Source organism: Vanellus vanellus (genome assembly GCF_965231255.1).
Source record: "Vanellus vanellus genome assembly, chromosome: 2".
Taxonomy (NCBI): Eukaryota; Metazoa; Chordata; class Aves; order Charadriiformes; family Charadriidae; genus Vanellus; species Vanellus vanellus.
Genome location: NC_138906.1, coordinates 26,001,100 through 26,028,840, shown reverse-complemented (window position 1 = coordinate 26,028,840; position 27,741 = coordinate 26,001,100). Strand labels below are relative to the sequence as shown.

At 38.8% G+C, this 27,741-nt stretch overlaps 1 protein-coding gene across 2 annotated transcripts in view; it reads right to left on the bottom strand.

Moving 5' to 3' along the window:
• CDK14 (cyclin dependent kinase 14) overlaps positions 1-27,741 on the bottom strand; it is a gene marked incomplete at both ends in the record, with an annotated part of 270,287 nt that overhangs the window by 43,521 nt on the left and 199,025 nt on the right. For both annotated transcript variants that reach the window (XM_082479618.1, XM_082479619.1), the window contains one exon: positions 21,223-21,316. In XM_082479618.1, the coding sequence (XP_082335744.1) occupies positions 21,223-21,316 (94 nt within the window). The remainder of the gene's footprint in view (positions 1-21,222; positions 21,317-27,741) is intronic.

The following is a 27,741-nucleotide window of genomic DNA, read 5'->3' as shown; positions in this document are numbered from 1 at the left end:
TTAATGCATTCTACAAACACTATAAAGATCATCCTTCTTTCACACAGTTTTTAACATGTACAACACAGAAATTCACAGTATGTGACTATCAATCAACAAAGAAGGAGAACAAGGCAGCAGGGAAACTGCGGTCTTGGATAAGATAAAACAGTCACTGCCCACAGGTATGTCAATATAAAGATATTTGTAAGCATCACCTTGCAAGTCACGTTTCTAAGCAGCAATCAATCCTGTTTTGATGGAGTGGAATTAGGCAACCCAAAGCAATGAGTTTTGACACCTGCTATAAACAAAGCAAAGTGGAGTTCACACGTAACACCACAGTGGAGAAGGATCTGCCTTGTTTTGCAGCTTACAAAAGAGAATTAGTGGACCAACACGCACAAGGAAAGCGGAGGAGGAAGGGAGAACACAACAGTCTGGTTTTACTCCAAAACACAGTCCCTTAGCAGTTAAGACTAATCATCCAGACCAAACCACTGGCAACATCTTAGCATCTAACTAATTATATATGAGGGACCTGGATGTAACAAACCACTGGTTACTCAGCCAGTGCTGGAGAACAAGTCTAACCTTATAGCAACCAGTAGAAGTGGAAGATAGAGGAGACTCAGCAGCCTGGGATGACAACTGAACACCAAGAGCTGTTATTTTACAGGTAAGCTTCTAGCCCCAACTACCCTTTCTCATCCCAAGCATGCCACCAGGAGTTCCCTCTCTTCTACATTTTAACACTTTTTCTTTCCGTTTTGTGTTCCAAAAACATTAAAATAACCACTGCTGTCATGGCAATCAAGCCCCAACCTAATATTGGAAATAAGCTTTTATTTACCATTGAGTATTATTTGAAAAAAATAAGACTAACTTGTTTGCTTTCTCTGCTGATAAATTTGCTTCTTAGTGAGGTAAACATTCAACTCGCATGGCTTCATATCCTGTTTTTTAAATCAAATTATTAACACAAGAAAAATCTACAATTCTCAAATTTGGAATGGATTTAATGTTTTCCAGGGAGCAGGATGGTTATGGTTTCTGTAAAGAAAACTCCAAAACCTACTAGGGTTTTGTTCCACGCTACATACAACACTCTGGGCTCTTTTATTCCCTAACAAATGAGATAAAATCACCTTCCTATTTGCAACTCGCTGTTCAAAATCAGGATCAGATTCTAATCTAATTTGTAGGGTGAGAAACCTATTTATACAAAAATAACATATATACAATACATCAGGGTACAGAGGGCCAAATACCCTTACTGCCAGTTCACACTGTTATGATTTGGCAGAAAGTTATGAAAACAGACCCCGCTCTTCAAATCTCCATATATAAGCACGATATAGAAAGATTTCCCAAGAAACTCAACACAAATGCATGAAGGTCTATTGCGTTGCCTTAATTTTTTAATATAAGAAAAAAGGTCTTTGCTTTTTGCATCTGATTTTACAAAGACTCATCTTTCCCTTAATTAACCTGCTCCCTGGTGTGCAAGGGAATCATTATTTTATGGTAAGCATTATGCCACTCTACCAACACAATTAGTCATGTTGTCCTGTCTTCTGCTTCGAATGCAAAAACATTCCCTATTACTGCCATGTAATAAGGTCATTCTGGGTAACCATTTGTCCAGAGAAGTCAGCTGAATCTCTTGTGAGATGAGCAGCAGCGCAAATCTTTCCCGCCAGCTCTTTCCCAAGCGCTGGCACAATTAATAAAGAACAAGCGTTTCCATTTGCACTACAACTTTTGAATATACAAAGCCGTATATGACAGAAATAATGTTTTAACCCTTCTTAGATCTGATGATCCTCAAGAAAGGCGATGGTTTGGACTTCAACAAGACAAAGAACATGCAGCCTGTGGTATTATTCAGGGCTTTGTAGCAACAGAACAGAATGAAAAACAAGGATCAGCATGCAAATGAGCTGCCTTTCCTTAGACAACATTTATGGAAATCAGGCTAAGCGATTTGCTGAATTTTCAAGTTTTTTTCACATTAGGTCAACTTGATGAACAAAGAAAGTTTAGTATAAAGAAAATGTCAGGAGAGTGAATCTTTTTTTTTTTCCCCTTTAATAAAAAGAGGGGTTAGTTGAAAAATGCCCTAGAATTTTAACTAGGAAAAGTTACAAGCTGGATGTAAAAGTGTTTTCTTATTTTATTTTTCCTTTTAAGGATCATCAAGATTTCTGTTCCAGTCTTCCTATTTGCTGGGTAAAACAAACTGAATTTAGTGAGTCCTTGGATGTGATGTACCATGGGAAACTACAGCCGTCTCTGAGAAACCAAACTTAATAAAATGAGGAAGAGGATAAGTATTGCAGAGCCACTTCCAAATCAGCAATCTCTTTCTGTTGAGTGAGATTTGGAGGTTTCAGATGTTCTGTTTTTCAACTAAAATCTACTATATTCTTCCAAAACATACATATCTAATGAAGCTTTCAACTTAGTCAAAAACCTAGGAGTTCTTTTCCTTTTCATGAGAGGAAAGTATACTAATGCTTTAGATTTGGCTCTTGAGAACCACTGGGTTGTCTGGTCCAGGGTTTCACTACAGCAGCTCCATCACTGCCAGAGCCACCGCTGAACGTGGAATTCCCCATCCAGTCTGGAAGAGGAGAAGCTTATGTGTTCTCTCTCTCTTGCAGTCTGTCCTGGTGCTAAGTCCAGATGATCCACCTACTGCCGCATTCACCTCCCAAGGAGTCACGGTTAGGTAGATCTTAACCACATCTTCCACAATCAGGGAAAGTGTGTTACCACTGATAACGGCAGTGAGCACAAAGTACGTGTAGTGATGAAGACCAAAGGAGGAACTTCATCCTTCCGCTTAGCATTTGGTCTTAGTATAACGGGTTAAAAAAACCCCATCGCAACTATTTGTGTATTATGCATGCTGAGTCAGAGTCTGCTGACTGACAACTGCAGCGAGGCTCCTCTCTGCTGGGCACGATGGATGACAGCCGAGTGTCAAGTTTAATATCCAAAAGATAGAGACAGAAATGGAATTGCCTCAATACCAGTCGTTTCTTCGCATCAGGAGCTTAGCAGTTCAGTTTCCGTAAGGGACAATAAATCTACCACTTTGTGTAATGCCTTTATGTGTTTGTTAGATTGAGGCCGAACACATTTTAACTTTGGGAAGGTTGTGGATGTGCCAGGGTTCCCAGCTGCAATGAAGAAGTCACCTCATTTTTCACTGCAGAAACAATGTCTATCAGCTAAGACGGCAACAATATATTTATCTGCATTCATGAAAAATAAAGACCATGTGCCTATTCATTATCCTTGAGATTTAAAATGTTGAAGCCTTACTTCATTAAATGAATGGCAAAAAATTACATAATAGTTCCTAAACCAGGAACCCACATCAATTCAAAGTTAAAACAACTGCAGTGAGACTGTGTGGATCAAGGCAGTCTCCTCCTATGTGGAAAACACTAAAGGCCTTGTTCAGAGCCCGGAAACTGTATTTTAGTAAAAATTATTTTTCTTACGTAGGAAACTCTTTCTGTACTTTTTTCAGTCAACTGTCATGAAAAAATCCCTTCATTATTCCTACACAGGTAAGAAAGAAACTACCAGTGAGAGATGCGACATATTAAGCATTAAGAAAATGTAATGTAACTTGTATGATTCCTTTTCAGAACAAAAGTGTTAAACAAGAGCCCATAATCCTTTACAGACAAAATCAGACTTTCAAATTCTTATTCTTAATTTTATGTATAAAACTGGTTGTATTTTTTGCTTCCTTATGTCCCTGTAAATGCTATCAAAGTCATAAAAAAACTTGCAGTGATGATCCATGGTAAAAGGAAAAAGAAATTCAACAACCACCATTTTATATGCACAACGGTAATGTGCAGCAGAATATGTTTAATGTGATCTGCATTCATTCAGGACATTAAATCAGAATTATGCATTTAAGAGAAAAGAAGCTGACTGCAGTATTTCTTTTGCAAGTTATTTTGTGAATGATCTAATAATTGTCTTATTAAAAAAAAAAAAAAAAAAAACAAAAACAAAACCAACAACAACAACAAAAGCAGCAAGGTATTAAATTCTTCCAAGAGGTCTAGGAAGTACCTGCTACATAGACAATGAGTACAGGACACAACAGCAACAAAAAAGAGAGAAGGCACCTCCTCACCAATCCCATAAGCTTGTTTCTGCTGTATGTGAAGTGATGCTGTTTTGTGAAAAAATAGAAGTTACTGAGGCTTATTCTCTAAGGTTAAAAAAGAAGCAGTAAGAACAGAATGAGGTTCACCTAAAACAAAGGGCCGACTCTTTCAGGCATGAGGTGGAATATCGTCATTCCATTATAGGTGGGTAATACTCCACTCGCTTTGAGCATAAGGAGTGACTTATGATGAAGCTGGCTTCAAAAGCATTTAGGTAATGCGCCAGTATGGATGAGGGATGCAAAATATGAAATTACTATCAACATTCCCCAAAATTTTAACAACACACGTTAATTAACAAAAAAGTTCAACTAAAATTTGTGTTCTAGCTCTGTCAAGGATGAAAAATGAGGTACTTGAAACAGAGGGACCCAACTGTTCTTAACATCCTTTCCCCATAGAGTCAAAATACAAAGAAGTCTCATGAGGAAACCTTTTTAATATGTGATTTTTTCCAACCTTACCTTGTGTATATAAATGACATTTGAATAACTGCCTACATGGATAAGTTCAATTTATCCCAACACTGTTTCCATGCAGTTTGCCACACAGTTAAACAAACTCATCGTTCTCTTCATGCCCATGGTAATCAAAGGTACCTTTTTGAGGGACCCTGGCAGAGACACCGCTGCAACTGTACTAACACGAGGAAGACGACAGGGACTGGAGACTTCATAAACACGCTTGTCCACCTTCGCAGAGCCCGGCTCTACCTGCTCTCTCTGCACGAGCTGGGTGCGACAGCTGGGAGGAGGAAGAGAAGGAGGAAGAGAGCAGGCATGGCCACAGACCCAGCGCTGCAGACCATCAGGACAGGATTAAATTAAATCCCAAACCTTACAACAAAGCACTACCGAGCTTCGACATGCCAGTTTCCTTAACTGCTCAGTGAGGGGAGAGTTTTGTTTATTTTGAAAAGGACCTACTAAATACACACTACGCTTTGAATCACAGAAACAGCTCTGTCAATGAGATGTCTTTTAAAAAGTAATTCTGTCCATAATCCAATTTAAATTGGAGAGAGAGCAAAGCCAGAGTCATTTAATCTAAATTTCACAATGAGAAAAAAGCAAGTGTGAAACAACTTGTACTGGGCTGTAGCAGTCAGCACATCTCATTGTAATGCCCCATTTTAGTAATTTACACTTTCAAAAAGGTTCACATGGAAGAGACTGCTTTTTTATTTAATGATTCTTACTAAAACATTTCTGTGAATGAGACAAATGCTAAAAACACTAAGAAAGCAGGATTTGGCAAACTTATTTGAAAACAGAGGGGCCTATGCTGTAGCGAGAGAATCTGAAATTATCAGCAAAAGGAAAAAAGGCAAACTCCTGACAGAGACTGCACTTTCCCTCAACCGTGCAGCAATTCAGCCAAATTAAAAGTTAATTAAAAGGCATAGTACACGCCAAAAGGAGACACTGCTTAGCTCCAAAGAGAAAAGAGGGCTCCTCTGTGAGGGATGCTCCATGCTGAAGGGGCTGAAGCAGCAGAACCAAGAGCCTGTCCTTCAGCTTTCCCAGCCACCTGTGCTGAGAAGTCTCCTTCCATCAGCAAACAATCTCATCATCAGGATAAAAAAATCCTGACATTAAACAAGACTTAATGTCTCTGATACCTGCTTTGGAGCTGCAGAAACTATAAAACAGCTCAACGGGATGAAACTGATCCTTAGTAGGAAGAGAAGAGAATTTGAAAGCTTTTGTAGACCTTGAATCGATGGAACAGGAAAAGACTGGGAAGAAAACTCATGCAGAAGACTACAGCTGACCTCAGCAAATTTCTTTCCCACCCTCCAAGGAGGCAAATTCGCTCTTATAGCATTGCCAGAGCTTGTGAGCTCTCAAATAAGGTTACAGAGAGGGAGTGATTTCACCAAGCAAGGTCTTGGTGTTAATACATGCAAAAAAAGCAGCTGCTGCTGGTTTCTGTACTGGAAGGTCTCTTCCTTACCATTTGGGAAGAAACAGAACGGTTTTCTTCACTGCAAAGGAGAAGGAATATAGCAATTTTCTGTCAGAAGGACGCCCTGGCTTACAAGTCATGCTTGTTTATATATCCTTTAAAATCTGCTCTGATTTACTCTGTACAGAAAGGTATATACTCTGCATTTCAGATTTTCTATCCTGTTTGTGTTGTAAAGCCTTTGGAATAACCCACCCAAACAGACAGTCCTCTGCTAAACATGCTCTTTAAAGATTTATTTCAAGTTTTTTCACTGACTTTTCTTTAAACCAAAAAAGGGAGGGGAACAAAAAAGCACCAAAAGCCTGTGGGAGGCTTTTCTGAAATGTACTTCCACAAGCCCTGCTGTGCTGGCTCAGCAGCTGGCTCATTTGAATTCCAGGTATGCACTACACAGGGTTTTTTTTGGAAACGCTGGCTTATCGGAAAAGCAATGCTGCTTTTGGATCATAAAGCTGGCTTTATGTTTTTTTTGAAGACCATAAAACTCGCTCAGTTAACACACACGAATTCCTACCGAGTGTTGCAGTGTTCAATCTCATTGGCACAGGCAAGGCTACACCACTGCATCAGGATACTTAAGGGCTTAAAGCTGCCATTCAGCTGGAGAGCTTATTTAAATAATTAACGGACCAAATTTATGCATCTTCCTATGAATCATCATAAAAATAGCACGGAAAACATTTTTATTTTAAATAAAATGATGTTTCTTTACTTGCCATTGTTTAACTACAACCATTGGAACAAACCAGCTCATGTGGGATCAGATCCATTCCCGACCAGGATCACCACCGCACCAGGACCTGACCCAATGGTTTTCATAGCAGCCAATCCATGTTTTCCCCGAGCAAAACCCCATTCTGAAGCAGCAAAGGGCACTGTACTTCTCCAATACTGGAAACCCTTTGTCTCTGGCCTGGTGCCCAGTCACAACACATCGGAAGAATGAGTGTGCCTTGTTATGACACCACACCAGGACTCGCTATTCCTTATCCACAGGGAGCAGCATATGCACAGCACAACAGAAGCTCATGACATGTGCCGCTTACATGGCCAAAATAAATTTGCAGTGGAGAGGAAAGATGTTGGACTAAGGCAGATAGAATATTATAGCTGGGCTAACTGAGCTGCTGAGCTCACCATCTGAAAAAAAAAAAACAAAAACAAAAACAAAAACCCACCCAAAAGTAATATCATGAAAATTCTTTTTCTCACCTAAAAATCCTGGGGAGGTAACATATACCGAGACCTATATATTAAGCATGGTGCTTAGCATTACAGAACAGCATGAAACTGGAATCAGATCAGATCATCCAGAAGTTTGCCAGCTCCTTATTTTGCCAACTAATGTTTTGATCTTGTAATAATCTCAATTTTGAATAGATTCCTGCAGCCACATGGAGCCCAGTGAAGCAGTGGGTATTTTGTCAAGCTTTTTTTAAGTGACCGTTTGTTCAATCTGCAGTGAATGAAGGCAGCCAGTCATGCTGCCATTTGAAGAATGTGCGGGTCCAGGTGTTACAATATTTCTGAAACAGTGAGTGCATTAATAACGAGCTCCGATTGTGTTGAGGATATGTGGTGGATGTAAGAGCACTCTTCCTGGATGTCTAACTATCCTGCTGATTCCTACACTGAACCTTATCAGAATTCCCAAATCAAATCACTTTTAAAAATGTCTAACCTTATCACTAAAAATCCATTTCAAGTGATTCAGTTTCAAGTGTGCCTCCTACAACAAACCACAGCATGATGCTTGGTGTATTCATTCCAAACAGCAGTATTTTGCTGCTAAAAAAGCAAGAGTTTTATACTTCTGACCACCCTTCTGAATCATAGGAACAGAACAAGCAAGCTGAATGAAAAATGGAAGTCTCCAAGTAGTACAGAAATATTTTTTTTTCCTAAAAATGGGGGGAATGTCAGCCTACTTCTGATGGAAAGACACAGGCTATAAAAGCAGCCAAAACATTTTAAGTGGGGTTGGGGCAGAATCCCAGGGAGATACTCATTCTCATCCAGAAGACAGTAAGATCAACGGGAAGGCTGTGGCTGAACAGAACCCGTATCCTCCACTGCAGCGTAGCGAGCTAGCACACGGCACTCCAGAATGCTTTGGAAGTTTCCAGTGAATTCTCCACTAGAGCATACACCCATTTTCCTGACACCTTCTTTACCCTTTTCCTTGCAAGTCCAGTAAGAGGGATGGGTTCATCTTCCTGACACCACGAGCTACACGCCAAAAAGTAGAGCTCAGCAGTGGGTTTTGAAGGAGGGCCTTCATTTTGAGATGCTCAAGTTTTCTGAAAATTGGAAACTGTGCGATTTAACCATTTATAGCTTATTTAGCAGCTGTGGCTTTAACAATCAGCTGGCAGGTGGCCCAAGACTTTTTACGTTGCTTATTTAAATGAAGGTGAAAGCAAGTGTCACTCAATTGGAAGAGGCAGCTGCACTCGCAGCTTCAGTGAACCCATTTGTTTGCTTTGACATTAGCCCACTCAGTAACTTTGTCTGTGACTTCTGAGCTCTCAAGAACATCAGGCAGGAGGGATTAGGGTGTCGTCATCTCCTGACTCCATTTAAACTTGCTCTAAGCCACGTGCCGGGCAGCTGCTGTGGCAGTCCTTGCTCTTTGCGGCCTCGCTTTTGGGCAAAAGTGAACTACTTTCCCAGAGCTGCTGGAACTGCTCTTCTCTACTCACTGAAGAAGGGAGTTGTGAGGACCTGGCAGGATTTGAAGAACATACTGCCTACAGCTCCAAAAGGAATTGAGGGGACTTGTACTGAAACAATCAGCCATGAAGTGTGAATGAATGAAGGCAAAGCCTCAAAAGATCGGAGCTGCTTAACACCTGCATATCAAGGTCCACTCTTTTTCCGAAAAACAAAACAAAACAAAAAACTGAAACCAGCTGGGGAAATGGGTAAATAAACACACAGGACATGCAAACACAAAAGAGAAAATGTGCACAGACTCATGACAAAGAGCTTCAGTACCACTGGAAGTCAATAATGATGGAGAGGAAGAGAAAGACTGGAGTTACAATTTCTTATCCCCCACGCCCAATATATTAAGGTCCACCGAAATGCATAGCTTGAAATACTGACGATGCAAAGGCTGAAAAATGATTGGGGATCAGGTACAAGAACAGTAAAATGAACATTAATTCTTGAAGAGGGCATATTTGCACTGTTATAACATTTTCGAGGTAAAATTTAAAGATCTCACAGAATTAGTAGAATGGGAGATGTTACACTAATGAAACAAGGCTAACTAACTCCTCAAGTTATCAGAGAGAAAAACCAACATCTCAACAGTGTAGGCACAGCTGATCTCTTGGACTATGTGAGGAATGCAGATGAGCAGCATGATGTTATCATTAAGTTAGTTAAAAGGCTGCAAAAGCAACAAAATCATGAAAGCATTATCAAGAATAAGATAATATAAAGCGAAATTGTTAGGAAGCCGCACTGAACGTACATTTTACTGGAAGTAAATGAAGCCCAAAGAAAGGATGACTCCAGTAAGAAACAAGTTTTTCACTATCCTTAGTTTTCAGCTACATCAACTGGTTTGAGAATTATTTTTTTTTTAATGGAATAGGGTACTGCAGGGATTTCACAAAAAGCTTCATAAAACAAACAAAAGAGGATTTGCCCCAGCTACAGTTATTACCCTGCTTTGAACTGCTGAGCAGTTGATAAAGTGATATGATGTAGTGAGGTCAGCAGGACCTCATCTCTACCCCTCCCTTTCCAAAAGAAAGGAGCAATACTGGCACACTAACGAGCCGGTCCAGCAGCATAGCAACATTATTAAGCAAATATCTCAGTCATCAGACCAAAGCAGACTATACCAAAATGCCCAGGATCTCCAACATCCAAATTATTAAGGCCTCTTTTTAAGTAATTAGGGCAACATGTTGTACAGATGCACACCAAGATGAGACATGAAGGATAACTAACAGACTGACAAAATCCCTGGCAGCATTCCCTCTGATTTTACTGAAGGGCCAGTTCAGTGATACAAAATTTACGCAACTTTTCTTTCTCTTATGAGAAAAGCACAATTACCAGCTACTGTAAAATAATTACATTCAGGATACACAGGAAAAAAAACCCACAAATATAATATGTTCTAAGATGAAAATGAGTTATAATGCAAATAATTCCATTTTGAAGAAGGGGAGTAACTGCAGAATATTTTTAAATAACTTTAAGAGAAATTGAGCACAAGTTATTCTTAAAACTTAAATCCCTCCTTATGACACAGCAAAGTTTAATCAAATTTAAAGTTCACAAGGTCGACTGATTTCTCACTCATCAAAAGATACAGAAATCCAACCATAAACTTTCAGTGCAATAAGTACATGCCTAAAAATTTCCTTTAATTTCTCCTCTGGATGTAATCATCATCAGGGCAATCATATTTATGCGAGAACATACCTATTGCACCATGCTACACTCTCTGTTAAGAATTTACTGTACGCTGTTCTGCTCCATCACTGACAGTTTGAGAGTTTACACCACGGCCGTTTGGACCATGTTGTGCCTCGAAAAAGCACCATGAAGAATTCTCATTATTTTCTCACAAAACATTATTAACTCTTTCCAATGTATTTGGAAACAGACCTCAATTGCCAGAAATGGCACTACGCAGTGATATACACAGGCACTCTGAAGACAAATAGCGAACACAGGACATTTTTCTTCCCGTAACCGACAGCTAGAGTATCCAGTTTTGTTCTGGCCTCCAAGTTATTTTAAATGGAGCTCTCGGAAGACTGGGGAAGGAAGAACCAAAGCAACAAGAATGAAACATAATATCGTATACTTCAAAACCTGGTCTATTTATTTCACACTCAAACCATTGAGAATACCTACTGCATTAAGATCCTAGTCAGGTAATTCTCCTACTCTCAGTTCCTCTATGAGAAGTCTTTTTTGGACATCTTCTTATGAAACAGTATATATTCCATTTCTGTAGCCTTTTTTCTTTCATTTTCCTACTTATTAATACTGATTTTGTCCAGTAATTTTCAAGGCAGTTTCAAACTAATCCAGCTTTTTTCCTGTTGGTTACTTTTCTCTTATAATAAAAAGACAGTAATAATAATAAAAAAACAATTAGAAGGAAAAAATTCAGGGGAGATGTGTTCCTTCTGATTTTCTTTTTTCTGTGAAAGTCACATAAGTAATGGCAACACAAAAATAGTGGCCACAGAAATGGTGTGACAGCATTTTTATATGCGTATATAAAACTCAGACGAGATTATACAAAATTTTCAACGTATGTTAAATTAAATGCCTAAATTATTTAACCGTAGCCATTGAATGAACTAGAAAAGCAGCTGTTCTAATCAAGGTGGATTAACTTTAGCCCTTGAAAACTTGAGACCTCTTGAAATCACTAAGCTTATCTGAAAATTTACATTTATCTTCTAGAAAGACACTGAGGATCAGCAGCTTGTGCAAATGGCAGTGATACTTGAAGACAGCCTTACGGCAAGTGCTCAGCAGCTTGCTAAATTAATACCCAGTCTAGGGCACTGACTCAGGAAACACTAAAACAGGTTTTAAAGTGTTATTCAAATTAGGCCTATTGTAAATGGTACCTCAGGCACACGCATAGGCTGAGGGGGATATTTCCCCCAGATACCACGACAGAAGAAGCTATATACTTTTACCAGTTCTTAGGAGGGCAGAAGAAATAAGCTACTATTCTTGAAGTCTTTTAGGAAACGAGCAGACAGGTAAGGCATATCAATCTTAGATTCTCATAACCTCTCTCTAAAATCATCATCTAAGACTGCCTCACATAGATTTTTAGACATTTTCAACTTTAAGGATGTTTGAATTTGAGATTATAAATAACAATTTTGGAAATCAGGATGCTCTTCAGAAAACCCGCTTTTGGCGGGTGCAATTGAGACGCAAGTAAAAGAGGAACAGGAAAAGAGAAGATTCAAGTATATTAAACATTGTTCCTTTATTTATGAAATGGAAAGAGAAAGCAGCATGACTGTTTGATGTCCTATCGTTTATCATCTTCCCTAGTAAATAAAGCCAGTATATCAGAGCAGGTTTACGAACGGGCCTGTGCTTTTATATGGCCCAGTATAATGTTGTAGCGCAAGTTTTTGGATAACAGATCAACGCTTTTGTTTTGAATGGGCTTCACCTCCATTTGTAATATGCACAAATTGCTTGCAACCACATTTCTGTTCAGTGTCACCTGCATGCAAAATGTTTGCAATTACAGCTCTGTAACACATGTGGACACAACCTCTACAGAGGAAGATTTTACACAGGGGAAACAAACTAATCTATTTCTATAGTGTATGGGGCCAACAAGGAAGGTGCCTACAAAGACGTACACCAGTGTACATAAATAGAGCTGCACTGATTTACACCAGCTGAGTCTCAGCACATTTTTTTCAATGTATTGCCTGTAACCACCCTCTCGGCGGCCAGAGGCAAGCCTGGAAAAGAAACAACGCTTCTTTATAATTATAGCCCATTTCTCATTCAGCAACTGAAATATGGCAGATACTAAAGAAACATTCGGATTCCAAAGAAAACCACAAAGCCATTGTTTTCCACTGAACCGTGTCTTATTTGTTTTCTTTTTCTGATAGCTAATTACTCTTCACGTTTTGCACTACCAAGCTGATAATAAGCCAAGCTCTTGCCATCCCAGCCACGCTCAGGGTTTCGCTCAGAATTAGCCGTCTGGATGGGAACATGTTCTCCCAAGCAGAAGATGACACCTATGTGCATCAGGTTGTGTGACCGGCTGGCCTGACATCCAGCCAGCCCTTGAAAGTCAAGGATGGGGTAACACATTCATTTATTTTTTGCCCTCCTCCTCTTCCCTCCTGCTACCACCCGGTAGTTCTCCTGGCAAACGTCCATCATGTACTCCTGCGTATTTTTATGACTTTAAACATGGGTGAATGGGAGGCTATGTATCCCCTCTTCTAAAAGAAATGTTAACAGAGTGCGAGATATAACTTCAATATTTTTTAAAGCCTCCTTTCCTGACACACTGTCATGGTTTTGGCTGGGATAGAGCTGACTTTCTTACTAGCAGCTGGCATAGTGTTATGTTTTGGATTTAGGATGAGAATAATGTTGATAAGGCACTAAACGTTTTTAGTTGTTGCTACGCAGTGAAGGCCTTTTCTGCTGCTCACACCATCCCACCAGCAATTGGGCTGGGAGGTGCACCGAAACCTGGAAGGAGGCACAGCTGCGACAGCTGACCCCAACTGACCAAAGGGCTATTCCATACCGTATGATGTCATGCTCAGTGTATAAAGCTGGGCGAGAAGAAGGAAGGGGTACATTTGGAGTTACAGCGTTTTGCCTTCCCAAGTAACCGTTATGCGTGATGGAGCCCTGCTTTGCTGGAGATGGCTGAACACCTGCTTGCCCATGGGAAGCTGTGAATGAATTCCTTGTTTTGCTTTGCTTGTGTGCGTGGCTTTTGCTTTACTTATTAAACTGTCTTTAGCCCAACCCAGGAGTTTTTCCTCATTTTTCTGATTCTTTCCCCCATCCCACCAGGGGGAGAGTGAGGGAACAGCTGCATGGTCCTAGTGCCAGCTGGGGTTAAACCATGACACACACATAGGCAATATTCCTCAAGAAAATTTCCTACATTTTTACAAGATTGCTATTTTTAATTGCTAGGCCTAGTCTGTTTGCCCAATACCACATGGGTTTAATGATGTAGGCAAAGAACAACACAGGCTATGGCTACACAGACATGGTGAGGACAGGAGCTCTTTGCAAGAGGCGAATGCAAACTAGCATCGAATACTTTGTGCCGTGTTATAAGGGAAAAAACTACACACGCAGTGCTATGGAAGGCAATACAATGGAGTCAGGGAGCTAAAATTGAGCTGAAACGCCTTAAAACGAACTCTTAAAAATCCAAAATCCTTTACAAAGCATGAATACATAGAAGACTTACTTTGTTTTTTAATGATCATCTTAAAGGTTAATTCATCTCATACTTGCCTAGTTTAGACTTACTTTCTGTCATGGTTTGGGCCAGACTGGCCACTGAAATGAACGACAGATGCCTTCTGACCTCTCTCCCTTCAGAGAGAGGTCTTCAGAGAGAGGTCTGAAGAGAGCATCTCTCTTCCAGGAGAGGAGGAAGAGAATGAGAGAGACTTATGGGTTTAGAAGAAACTAACTTACTTTAATGAAATGTTCACAAAATAATAAAAATAAAATAATGAAAATATATAAAATATATACAAAACTATATCAAGCTCTCAGGATGACAATCATGTCACCAGCAGACACTGGGAAAGTTCCCAGACTGGACTCAGCCACAGACAGGAACTGGATTCTGGATCTGGATTCCGATACGGAAGGCATGGATCAGGATCAACGGCAGATGAACAGACAGAGTCCTCCTTGGATGCTGGCCACGGAAGAAAGTGGGCTGACCCTTTGATCCCTCAGCTTTTATACTGACCATGAGGCAGACGGGATGGGATGACCCTGCTGGTCAGTTTTGGGTCACCTGTCCTGTCCGCTCCTCCCTGCAGGTGGGACCCCTCTGTGCTTTTCCGCTTCCGATCCTCCAACGTGGCAAATAACAAAGTTAGCTGACCTCGGTTGGTATAGCAATAAGTACAATCAAGAGCCTCTCTGCGTACCATTCCTTGGCATAAATTATAAATAATCAGGTCATCACTCTGAGAGCGAACAGCATCTGGACAATATGCTGTTAATTTCAGAAAGTTTGGTTAGTTAGAGGAGGCTTAGCTGCAAAGTAAAATTACTGAACAGAAAACTCGTTCTGTTTTACCTCAAACCAGGACACTTTCTTTTGAAGTTTGGCATAAGACATAAAGCCCAGAAAGGAAACTTGTAAAAGTGGTATCAGTGCAAAACCTGCAGGCAATTGCAGTAAAATACTGACTAAGTGCTAACAACTGTGAAGAGAAGACCCACAGTTTGAGAAGCCTGCTATTTATTTAATTAATTTCAGCGGTGCTGAAAAGAAGTGAAATATTTTGCATATTGTTGTAATAAAGCAAACCAGAGGTAAATTCATTAGCAGGACATGATACATTGCACTTCACTCATTCTACTTACATGCTGTGTTATAGAAGACAGAACTAAGCAGTCAGGTTTCTACTTAGAGTTTCAAAAAAACCCTTCGTTTTCCTCATGAAGTCATTGGTGGGAGGAAAATGGAGAGAGATGGGAGGACAACACAAGCTGTTTATAGAAAACTTTCCCCCTCTAAGCCAGAACTATCTATTTTACAAAGACGAAGACTTTTTCTCCGACTAGATTCATCATGTGCAACATATAAAGCACCACAGATACCACGCCCACACAAAATAAAATTTCAGCTCAAGCCCAGCCTCACAAATACATCTATTCCATCAGAGATGAACAAGCTCTATTTCAGAGCCAAAGGATTTATGAAGTGACAGAAAAACAAGTATGGAATAATGAAACAGGAATAAAAGACCAATAAATTTGACTAAACACCTCATTACACAAGTTGACTTCACAACCCAATAGCTAAGAATACTCCTCCCTTGCGTTTAGCATTGCTAGCTTCCCAAAAGAAGTTATTAACACAATGTACCAGAAAACCCGGTTCCTTCACATCTGTCACAAGCTTAAATGAAATGCAGCCTGTTAAAATGTATTATTTCAGGCTTTAGAGGATGTCAGTGACATGAAGCAAACTTTCAGGTACAGAACTACAGGAGAAAGATCCACAGCTTCACAAACGCCTGTTAACATTACAGCTGCAGAGGAAACACTACTAACCTGCGTTACATGACACGATACTTCAGTCATGCAGTCCTATAAAGCTATGTATGTATATATAAAAGAAAAAATATTGCTAGCATTTTAAATCTTCAACAACAGAAGTAACGCTTCCATTCCCATTTAAAAGGAAATGGCATTTTTCACGGCTATGTGAAATGGCAAACTCTCGCAAGCCTTTGCTGTAAAGCTCTATGCAGAAAGCTGGCACTTCTGGCGTCGCCCTTTGGCGTACCAGGCTGCTGGGCTCAACAAATGGATATTGTTCTCTTTTAATTACTTTTTAATACCGTGCATTATGGCACCCAACGGAGCAGTAGCATCCAATACCAGAGAGGAGTCCTCAGCTTTTCGCGATATGCGTGTCAGGAAAGACGGAAGCTTCTGGCTGCAAACTCCCACTCCCGCTGTGCCACGCTACCTGCAGCGCGAGGCTCCTACGGCGCGCATGCAGCCCGCAACCGCGTTTGCAGAGCGAATGCCCATTTACAGATAAAACACCATTTAAACGCCTGTGCAGAGATCTGCAAAGTATCAGGAGAACTCTTTGCACGTTATTCTTGCAGTGAAATGTAATTTTCAGTGTAGTTGGCACCAAGACTAAAGTTCAGCCAACGCACAGATTATTCCCTTATCGGGAAGGCTTTGGAGCCTGGAAGGAAAATTCACTTTGATCTATAGCGGCTCTCAGAAACCTCACGTAAAGTGGAAAAGACAGAAATACCCTCCCACTTAAAAAATTCTCTCCGAAAGACAAATTAAGCTACCACAAGAAATTCAACTCTGATCTGGTTTAAATCTGTTAAGAACAACAAGTACAACAGCACAACCTTATATCAAAACCAGAGCTGTAACCAAGCTGGTACCTCCAGTGTGGCTCAGGGTAAGGCACGCATAGGCGTCACAGTATCACAGTATGCTAGGGATTGGAAGGGACCTCAAAAGATCATCTAGTCCAATCCCCCTGTTGGAGCAGGAACACCTAGATGAGGTTGCACAGGAAGGCGTCCAGGCGAGTTCTGAATGTCTCCAGAGAAGGAGACTCCACAACCTCCCTGGGCAGCCTGTGCCAGTGCTCTGAAGTCCTGCAGTCTTCTCGCTGTAATCAGCTTTCACACTTAACTAATTCATGCTGATCACCACCAGATCCAGGGAGCTGTCAATTCTCCCCGGTGCCAGGCCAGCTTGAAGACATTTGGTGCAGCTTTTACTTCTAGACATAATTAAAGCTTATTTACAATGGCCAGGTTCTCCTCGGTACAGAAAACCTCCAAGTTTGCATCTAGAAAAATGCATGCTAAGAAATGATCAACAGGAATAAACTACTGATAAAGATTTTAGCTACTCCACATCAGAAGCCAAACAATATTTCCCCATTTTGTGTAGTTTTATTTTGGTTTAACAGATTGCCTTACATATTTTTCCTATTCCCATGGTTTTACTGTTCAACGCATACTTGACTGAAGCTTCACCCTGACTAAATAGAAATGCTGAGGTTACTGTATCATATTATGGGTCCATCAGACCTAGCACCCTGCAACAAAACCTCACGCTGCTTGTCTCAGAGAACGGCAAAACACTTTGCTGGATCTTCTCAGCTGTGCTGGAAATGATGACACATCACTAGTTGGATACTTTGAGGGAAAAGACTTGTTAGCTCTTACAGGCTGCAATTACGCTTTCTCTCTTATTTTCTGTGATGCAGTTCTATCCAGAATGTAACCTCGGTTCCACTATGTAGGAAAAAAGTAGGAGTAAAGATGTACCACTATACTGATTAAACCAAATCACCTCTGCATTAAGACATTTTATTCACTGTTAAACCTCTTTGAAAAAGCAACCTACTTATATGTGTGATTTCCATTTTATTTGGTAAGTACAGGGGTTTTTTAAAGAAATTGTTCACACTCTTAAGTATAGGTGAGAAAAAGAATTCATATTATCAGATTCAAAGTGTGACGATAACAACTTGCAGCTTGCTCATTCATCAACATCTCTAAGTGCTGGTCCAATTCTGAGAACAGATTCTGGTTTATAAACCCGTGCTATTTTATTGAGGCCTATCGCAGTACTGGAACCTGAGAATGTTTATTATAAACAGCTGCTGGAACAGAAATATGGAATCAGTGTATATTTCCATTTAAAAACCCACAAATGTTTAAACCACAGAAGTCAGGAAACACAAGCTTAAAGAGAAAAGCTCCTAAACAAAACTGAAAGATCAATCTCTGTTCTTAATCTATTACATGCAATCACTTAATTAAGCCATTATTAAACATAATAAACATCAGTCATAACGAGGAAGAAACATATGTGGTATGCTGGGTTGCGTCTACTCTTGCTATGTAGATATGTGAAGAATGCCAATGGTAGCGATATGCAAAAGCTTTTAGAGAATGTCTTTGACTTCCACTTGATAATCGCTGAAACAGCATACATACAGTGTATTTTAATTTTACTTACATAATAATGGGGAAATATTGACTAGAAAAATCAATCTGATATTTAAGAATTTTAAACTGTTATTCGCATTAAATTTTGTTCACTTTTCCTGACTACTATTTCTTAGCATTTTGTGACATTCCTACTACAATCTAACTGATTCCCTAACAGCCTCAAGCTGCAACCTGGTCTCTTACATGCTATGGATGTGTAGCTACGACTAATAACAACGGCAACAGATATGACACAGATTGATATACCTTTTGTTGCAAGTTGTGTATTTTAGAAGAGGACTACAGAACAAAAGGATGAGTGCAAAGGTGGACTGTACTTTACAGCGTTTTCAGAAGACTACCCTTTGTTACAAGAAAACCATCACTGTTGGATGTTGAAAATGTGAACTATGGGAAGACTTTGTGCAAAAGTCTTTTATCAGTTGATCTCTTTCTTTCACAGCTGTGTAAGTTCTCACTGTGTGGGAGTCAACTGTATTAGTTATGTGGTGTAACAACCTGATTAATTTTGTACTTCAGCGCTATTAACTACCACGCTATACGTGATTCACTGGAGAATGAATGAATTTAATCCTTCTGTTCAAATACAAAACCAAACAAGAATAATCCTTTGTTTTATAACTTTTAAATAGATAACTTAAATTCTTAATGATGTTTAGAGTACATTAGGAAGGCACTCACTGAAACTATTTAGCTAACGGTAACTAGACAGTTCCATTAGAAAGCCTAATTAATTGGGATTTAAAAATTAACTCTGATTTACAACAGACCATAAAACTATCCAGTCCAAAATTTTATCTTTTTTTTTTGAAGGTTTGTAAAAGATCAAATTAAAGAAATAGTATCAGTAAATTATCCCTTGTTATTTCAACACTGTTCTCAATATTTGCAGCTGCAGTTTTAAAACAGAATTTTTAAAAGTTGGCAGGCCTTAAAACTCATCCTGGGGTGTATTTATCTTGGCATTTTAACACACAAATAATTGCAAGGATAGGGAAGAGATGAGAAAATGGGAATATACAAAATATTTACAAAAGGCATACAAAAATAGATTTACATGATATACCTATCACTATCATTTTTTGCACTATATCATACGATCTCATATGATATAGTGTAAAAAGGCCCTACTAAAGGAAGCACTAATTTCTGTTGTTAGAAGTCTACTTAATTTCCATAGCAAAAACACTCACTAAAATTTTACCACAATAAATAAGATGAAGCCCCAAAGAGGAATTTATTGTTTTCAGAATTTTACATTCTATAAATAAGAAGGACATTTCATCCCAATAAATGAGAAGCATAATAATTTAAGAGAGCAAAACCCTAAAACTGGCCCAGAAGTTGCTAGCTTAAAATATACAAGCTAGAGAACAAACGAAGCAATTGGACACGTCACAGGAACTGCTCAGAACTGCTGCTCCATGTGCATGTTGCAGCACAGCTATTTTTCCACAGCACAGAATTTTCAGGGTATTAGCCAAGTGGGCAGAAAACCAAAATATTTTACAGAAAATTAGATATTTTTATATCACAATCAAATAAGGTCGTTTCACAGAGATGTTTTTTTCTGAGTCAATCCTAAATGCAGTTGCTAAATTTCCTGATGTTCCAACAAAAGAGATACAGTACAAGCAAGTCTGAGTAAAATGAAGAATCTGAATTTTATAAACATATTATGAAAGACTTCCTTTACTTCCCCATGGGCCAAAAAAGAATCCCAAATAAATCCTCTGCTTTTGAAATAAATGGCTACTAACAAAATAATCTTTAAAATCGCGGGTATACTCATGCTTCCCTTCCAAATTTGTGGTCAGAAGCAAAAGAGAGATTGCCAGGTGGAAGGAAGAAGCTGCTTTTGTGATACTTTCCCCGATGGTTACCCCACAGTACCAGGGGCCACTTTGGCTAGTATCTGGGTAAGCAGTGGCTACCCTGAATAAACCCACTCCTCAACAGCACAACTCCCAGCAGGCATCAGAGTAAACAAAACCCTTTACTGGGGAGTCGAGAAAAGTTGCTCCTCAGCCTTTTGAGAACTGTCAAACCCATAGCACAAGGGGAGAAAGAGCAAGCTAGGAAAACCAACCAAAAAGCAACCACCCCCTGAAAAAAAAAAAAAAATCAAACCAAACAAAAAACAACAACAAACAAAAAATGCAACCCTGGAAAGAAAAATGTGTAAATGATGGTTTATGCTCAATATAAATTACCTCTTCTTTCACTCCCAATGCGGATGCATCATCAGTGCCTATGAGCTACCCGTATACCTTATGAAGGGCCCAACCAGACTGCAGAAGCAGTAGTCAAGGACTCCTGTTGAACTTGCGTATAAGCATGATTTCTGATTTCCCATTCTGTTTCTCACCTTATTTCCTATGTTACTTTTCCTTTATATGTCTATCTCACAAAAAAATACTTGCCACTGACATTACAATATTAGCATAATATTAATAGAGCACCAACCAGAGTCGTCGTTTTTGATCACTTGCAAAGTAAGGATGACAAACTGGCTGGATTTCCATCGCCTTACACTTGGGAAGCTTTTTTCCACAATTGTATAAAAACCTTTCTGTAGATTATTTGAAAAACAGTGACTGAAAAAATTAGGACCTGATCTTATTACATAGCCTTCAAGAACATAACAAGCAAACTGTATCTAGCTTGGGGACTAGGCTTCTGATCCTTGGCTGTCCTTGGCTCTATCAGCAATTGAATACCTATCACAAAGAAGTATGTGAACATTTGTCAATCAATCCTTGGTTTTCTTAGGCACGTTACTTCAGCTATAAAGAACTCACCAGAAATATCCTTTCAAGTTGATCCTGAATGTCTTTCATTCCTGGAAAAGCAGCAACCCCTTGTATCATTTCTACAAAGATACAACCCACTCCCCTACAGAGGAAAAAAAAAAAAAAAAGAGAAAGTATGCAACGTTAGAAAGATTTCTTACAGACTAAATGGCCAGCAAAAATGCTTATGTATCCGTCGCCAGTATTAAATAATTATATTTTTTTTTAAATCAATGCCAGACTCAAGGACAAGTATGTGCATTTACTAAAACCCATTTATACATATGAACATTTCTCAGGTGTTTGAAGGCAATTGTAGAGGTAGCAGGAATACGGATGGTAGCTGTTGAGACCGGTGAAGGCACAGCAGCTGCTCCCTGTTTGTATGAGTGCTTTCTGAGCAGCATACTCACGATCCCAAATAAATTCTGGGGATGTGGGCAGGGCAGTGAGAGAGCACCCTTGGGAGAAGCTGACTGGGGACCACAGCATGGAGGCACACTACAAGGGCTTGGAAAAAAAATGAGTAAAAAGGAAAAGGGCATGCGGCTGCTCGCAGTCACTGAACTAAGCTACTGCCCAAATGCAGGTGACTACTGTGATGGGCTTGCTTGGGCTTTCTTCTCCCCTCTTCCAGCACGAAAGAAGGAAGCCTGAAGCCCATAGCTCTGGGGGGCTGCTGACCCCATCCCCCAGAAGCTCTGGCTGAGAGGTGCTGTGATGGGCTGAGCAGCCATGGGCTCCCTCCTCTCCCTGCTGCGACAGTCACCTCATTACAGCTCCTGTCCCCGGTCTCTCACAAAAGGCGCTTCACATGGGTCCCCTCATCCCACTCAGTTAAGCCACTGGCAGGAGCATTGGGAAATAGGGGGATAAAAGTATCTGAGACATAGTAACTAGAGCACAAAGAATGGATTCTTAAAAGTTGAGGAAAGTTTCTCTGACTCTTTAACTCAAATTTCAGATAACCTGTGGACTTCCCGCATCTGAAAAGCAAAACAAATTACAAACTTGCATTTGCATCTTTTCTGGATGAAGAAGAGAACTCAAGAGTTGCTTGTTCCCCCAGCAAAAATAATTTTAAGAGAAAACATCCCCTTGGCTATCAATAGGATGCAGAATTTGATTATATATTTTAACTTGTTAAATTACATTTTTCTACATATGTTTTTCTACAACTTCTGTATGCAAACACCTACATATGCTGTATAACTATGTCTGTGTAAGTAACCACACAAAAAAACCCTTCATACCAAACAAATGTAAATTCAATAACCCAAAAAATATATCAAAATAAACAAAGAATTTGCAAAACTAACTACAGTACCACCTCTCCCTGAAATTGTAAGTTGTGCTTCTGTGTCAGAAAATCCCAGCAACAACCTCTAATTTAACTTTGTTTTTAGAAGTAAATTCTTTTAAATGTAGTAATTACATACCTTTTCAGTGCTTATGCGTCGTGATGATGCATTCAGAAAGTAGTATTTAATTTTAGGGATATGTGTGCATATAGTGGTGAGGAAGTGGTTCTAGAATAAAACAACTTAATGAAAACAGATTGGATATTTCCATTAAGGCCGGGGCTGAGTATTTATAGATACCACTTAACTAAGATTATTAGCAGATAACCTGTGCTTTACTCATCCCTGAAGGCTTTGACCATTACTGAATAATGAAATAATTTTATGTTCCAGGACAATGAGAGCTGATAGTCAAATTTCTTGAAGAAGAAAATTAAACATACATCACTATTTACTGATTCTAGGTCCCAAAGCATAGCTATATTAAGCAAAGTTTCTCCTTACACATCGCAAAGTGGAGGAAAACTTTGGAAAGCACAGTTCTGGTCAAATTTTAGAATAATTCAGGCATTTATAAAAAGAGAGGTTAAAATTTATGTTCCATACGCTTCTGCTGGTTACCAAATGAACTGAATTGATTAAACTGCCATTCATCATTTAGTCTGCTTAGTGCTTCATTAGGCACAGATAGGCACAATATATCTTAGTCAAATACTTATAACCAGTGTCAGGATCTCAGGCAAGGAACAATTCAAGATTTCAGTCAGAAGCCATTTATTCAAGATGAGAAATAAAACAATTGAATTTAGACTAAAGAAAAGAGGATTAGAGTTCTATTCTTGCAACCAGAAAACAGGCATTTGATTGAACCAGTGTATCATTTGAGGGCATGTACTGCTTGCTATCTGCAGAGAAACTTCAGCTAGCTGCTTGAACATAAATGCTGTAAAGGCAACAGGAGGATTTTGCCAAATTTTATATTGTTTCACATAATCTGTTCACAATCTGTTCCACTTTGAGTGGGTCTGACACAAGTGTAAATCAAAAATCAAGTAAGAACTGCAAACAACACTACTGAAGAAAAATTTTCTTTTTGGAAAGAAGAATTCTATCACGTCTTGTGTAACCTAGTACTCCATTTAGTCACAAGCTGAAATGAGAGTGAAAGAGTACTGGAGTTAAATAAACAACTAATACAAAAATCAAAAGGTTATTAAAATCATTGAGGACAGAAACATAAACAACCTTCGAGGTTTGAGCTGGAGAACTGGTGTTCCCTTTGGCTCACTTGAAAATTAAGCTGATGCTTGACTTCAAAGGTTATGGTGCTCAGCACATTGAATAATAAGTCCATAGAAAGAGAAGAATAAATGAATACTAAGAAAAAGAAGAAAATAATAAGAAACAAAAAAAAAAAGACATTGAACTGATAGGAAATACCCAGCAAGCCATAACAGCACATAAAGGCTTCAAGATGGCTCGATGGTGTTTTAGATGCCTTAGTGGCATCACTGGGCTCACAGCAAGTAGAAACTAAGTATATAATAGGACCCCTGAATCACAAACTGTAAGTGCACACAAATTGAACGTAAAAAGATAAAAAGTCTCTACAAGGTCTTGAAATTTAGGTTTGTTTTTTTTTTTTTTTTGTAGACCTCACAAATTATTAAACAGATTAGAGAGATTTTTTGAGCAAAACAAAAATTATTTTTTTGCCAGAAGAACTGGTCTGTAAGGAAAAATTAAGAGAACGACGTCATTCTTGGCTACAAGAAAACACAAGGGACAGGGAGAACATGATGACTCTGTATTTAAAATTATGCAAAAGTAAGGACAGGGAAGAACTGATTAGGATTTTAATGGTTCCCAGAACTGAAGGGAGATCCAAGTTAGTGTAACTAGAAATAGCAGAATACCATTAGGAAACAAACATTCTGGGGTGTGTGTTAGAGAAATACACTTAATTGTGCTATACCCCGCTTCCCAATGGACTTGAAGTTCTACAGTTATAGTCGTGTAAAACTACACAAGCTGAAACACTTAAGAATATTCTTTAGGGAACAGACTTGCATTAACAGTAGGGTGGATAAGATGATCTCACAGATCACTCCCGTGTCTAGTCCCTACGATGCAAGGATTACTTATTGAAATATGAAATGCAACGAATTAACTTGGCTTTATTGTGCATGCATCTCCAATGGTGTGTTATTTATGTATAATTTGTGCACACTCGGCATACAATGCCATTTTCAGGCAGCACTTGAGAAATAATTAGTGACAACAAAAACCATTAGCCTAACATATTTCAGTGTATTCGATACAGGTATTCCTACTCTCTTTATAGAGCTTCTGATTTTGATTAAACAAGCCAAATGCTGCAACTTCGTTCAGAAATCTTTCCAATGGCACAGCATAGGATAACCTTGCAAAGTAAAAGTGACAGCCATTTAATGTTGAAATGGGTGGCTTAGCCTCCCATGACAAAAAGCGATGACAAAAAGTGTGACTAAACCTATTGATGTATTGATGAGACTGTATGTGGCCATACCATCTAATTTTGCTCTTCTATTGTTCTGCTTAATTTCCTGGGACTCAGGCTGCCATCATACAGCCTTATACAGAGCAAGAGTTAATAGCACAGCTAAATGAGTTACTCTTGCATTTGAATTGTCATAGTAAATGAGCCTGTAAAAATGATGTTGGATGCCTCAGGAAACTGCTTTTTTTTTTGTCTGCGCAGCTTTTATAATTCAAGAGGGTATTCCCTGAAAATTAGCTTGCTTACTAGTGGGTTGGTTTTATATTTTTGGTTTAAGAATTCCCATTCCTGTCTCTGCGTAACAAAGATCTTTATTGAGACAAGAAGAATCTCCAGCCTATCTGTACTTGAATACTTTAAAAAAAATCAAACATAAAAGCTAAGGCAATAATCTATAAAACATTATTAGGGTTGTTTCCTTCAGTTAATATTTGATTTTTCTTCATGGATCCATAAAAGAGACTAGAGTTACATTCTGAAATTAGTTGTTTCCAAACCAAATTTTAGTTTGTACTTAAATCAAGATTATAGAAAGCCTATATGCTTACTACATATGTTTTAAACTGTCGAACTTTCTGCCCTGACCAGATCTACTTTCTGGCAGGCTCAGCACAGGTGATGACATTCAGCATGTTCTTCACAGTGAAGACCTATGATGGGTCTTCACATAAGGTTTCTATTTGGTCATGAAGCCTGTTTTTGGCGTGCAAGATTTGGCTTCAGAGGGGGAAGGCACTTTATGAAAACCAAGTAATTGCTTTCAGCAATCCTCCCGGTGAGATTTCTGAAATTCAGAGGAACAGCAGAGTTTTCATTCAAGTTTGTCAAACTACATGCAGTTTGTACTGTTAAATATAACAGAATTAAAAAACAAAAAAAAACCCAAAAAACAAACAAACAAAAAAAACCCAAAAAACCAAAACCCGAACCAAACAACAAAACAAAGCACACACCCCACCCCCAACGCCAACTACTTGGTTTTTTATGGATTTTTTACCGAGAGGTAATACTGGAACCGCTTCCATAAAATTCACTAGAAATATGCAACGTGTTGGAAGGGCACCGAGATTTTTATCTTGTCTGATTTATTCAGAAAAAAAGTCACGTTCCTATATGATCCTGCTTATGAAAAGAATTACGAAAACACATCTAGGGGGAAGGAACGAAAAGCAAGGGACTTTTGTCTCCTGAATTGACCAAAATCTAATTTAATTCTACAGAGGCATACTCGCAGATGCTGAACTTGATTGGAATTTGTCTTTCATGACCACTCCACTTTGATACGTGAAAAGTAACGTATGATAGGAGATACAGTCTGATCAAAGTACAAGGGCAATAAGGCAAACAGATAACAGTTCTCATATGAGAAGTAATGAGTGATGCAAAATTTCACTTCCATGATGACAAAGAACAACATTAAAATTTCTCCAGAAAGCAGATGCAATAAATGAAAAATTTCCTTGAAAGTATGATAGTTCAAAGTGTTTCTTTACAGTCAGTCTTGAAGCAATTGCAATTACAAGTGAACTCATGTTCTTGCCTGTGTCACTGAACTACCTAGACATAAAAGCTCCAGAAATTTGTTTTGCATCCCAACCCTCTGGAGCAATATTCTGTTTCTATATTAATAAATATGATATTCATGAAGGATTAAAATTTACATGATCCCTTTTTGCAGAAATCTTTCAATTAGATGCACTTGTTCTGTAAAAGTAGAATACAAAAAAAAAAAAAAGCTCAAGAAACTAATCTTCAAACTTGAGCAACATTTTGCCATGAGATATTTTCCTGTTGAATGTGTTCTTTCTGGTTTTCTTTTCTGGATCCAGATACCTTTATAAGGTACTTTCCTCACACACATGAAACATATTTCTAGCAGTGGAAAAGTGACAATAAATATGATGCTTCAAATGGATAAAAGTAGTTTTTAGACAAGGACTGAACTGCCCTTCCAATAACTACAGACCAAGAACATTTCCTCACCCACAGTGTTTCTACAAATTTGACCCTATGCGAATTTTCCAATCAAAAGCTAATTGAGCTGATAAAACTTTTGAAGAACTCACTAACAATGAGAGAAGTTTAATTAACAATACCTTGATAGTTATCACAATATCCTCACTTTAAAATTCTAATCCTCCAGATTAGCATTTCTTTGGAGTGGAAGCCATAATCATAAAGAACATCAGGGACAAAAGAACAAATTTACCCTACGCTGTTTTCTCTCTTGGGCCCCAAGCAGTATTTCTTCAGGGTGTATGGGGCCTCCTACTCTTGGATTTCTTTCTCTACAAACTGTTTACAGCAGATACAGGACAAAGATGCCTTTGTAAAGTCCCCTGTGTAAAAACACAATTTGGTGCACCTGTGTCTACGACAAGATCCATTTTTATTTAATAAATGTCTTAACTACTGTTGTAGGTCTTCACTGGTCAAATATTCATGAAAGCATACATGGAATTACAACGAGCTCTCAAATCTGGACTCGGAGCAGGCTATGTGTAGAAAGTCATGTGTCCCTGAAAAATACCATTTATTTTTTTAACAATAGGATAGATAGAAAAACTCCATATGAGGAACTTTCCGGAAAGTAAGATCAAAACTGAAATCATGTATATCAATCCAGATGTTACAAAGTTAAATAACAGTGATTTAATAAGCAATTTCATAACATTTGACTGGCCTAGT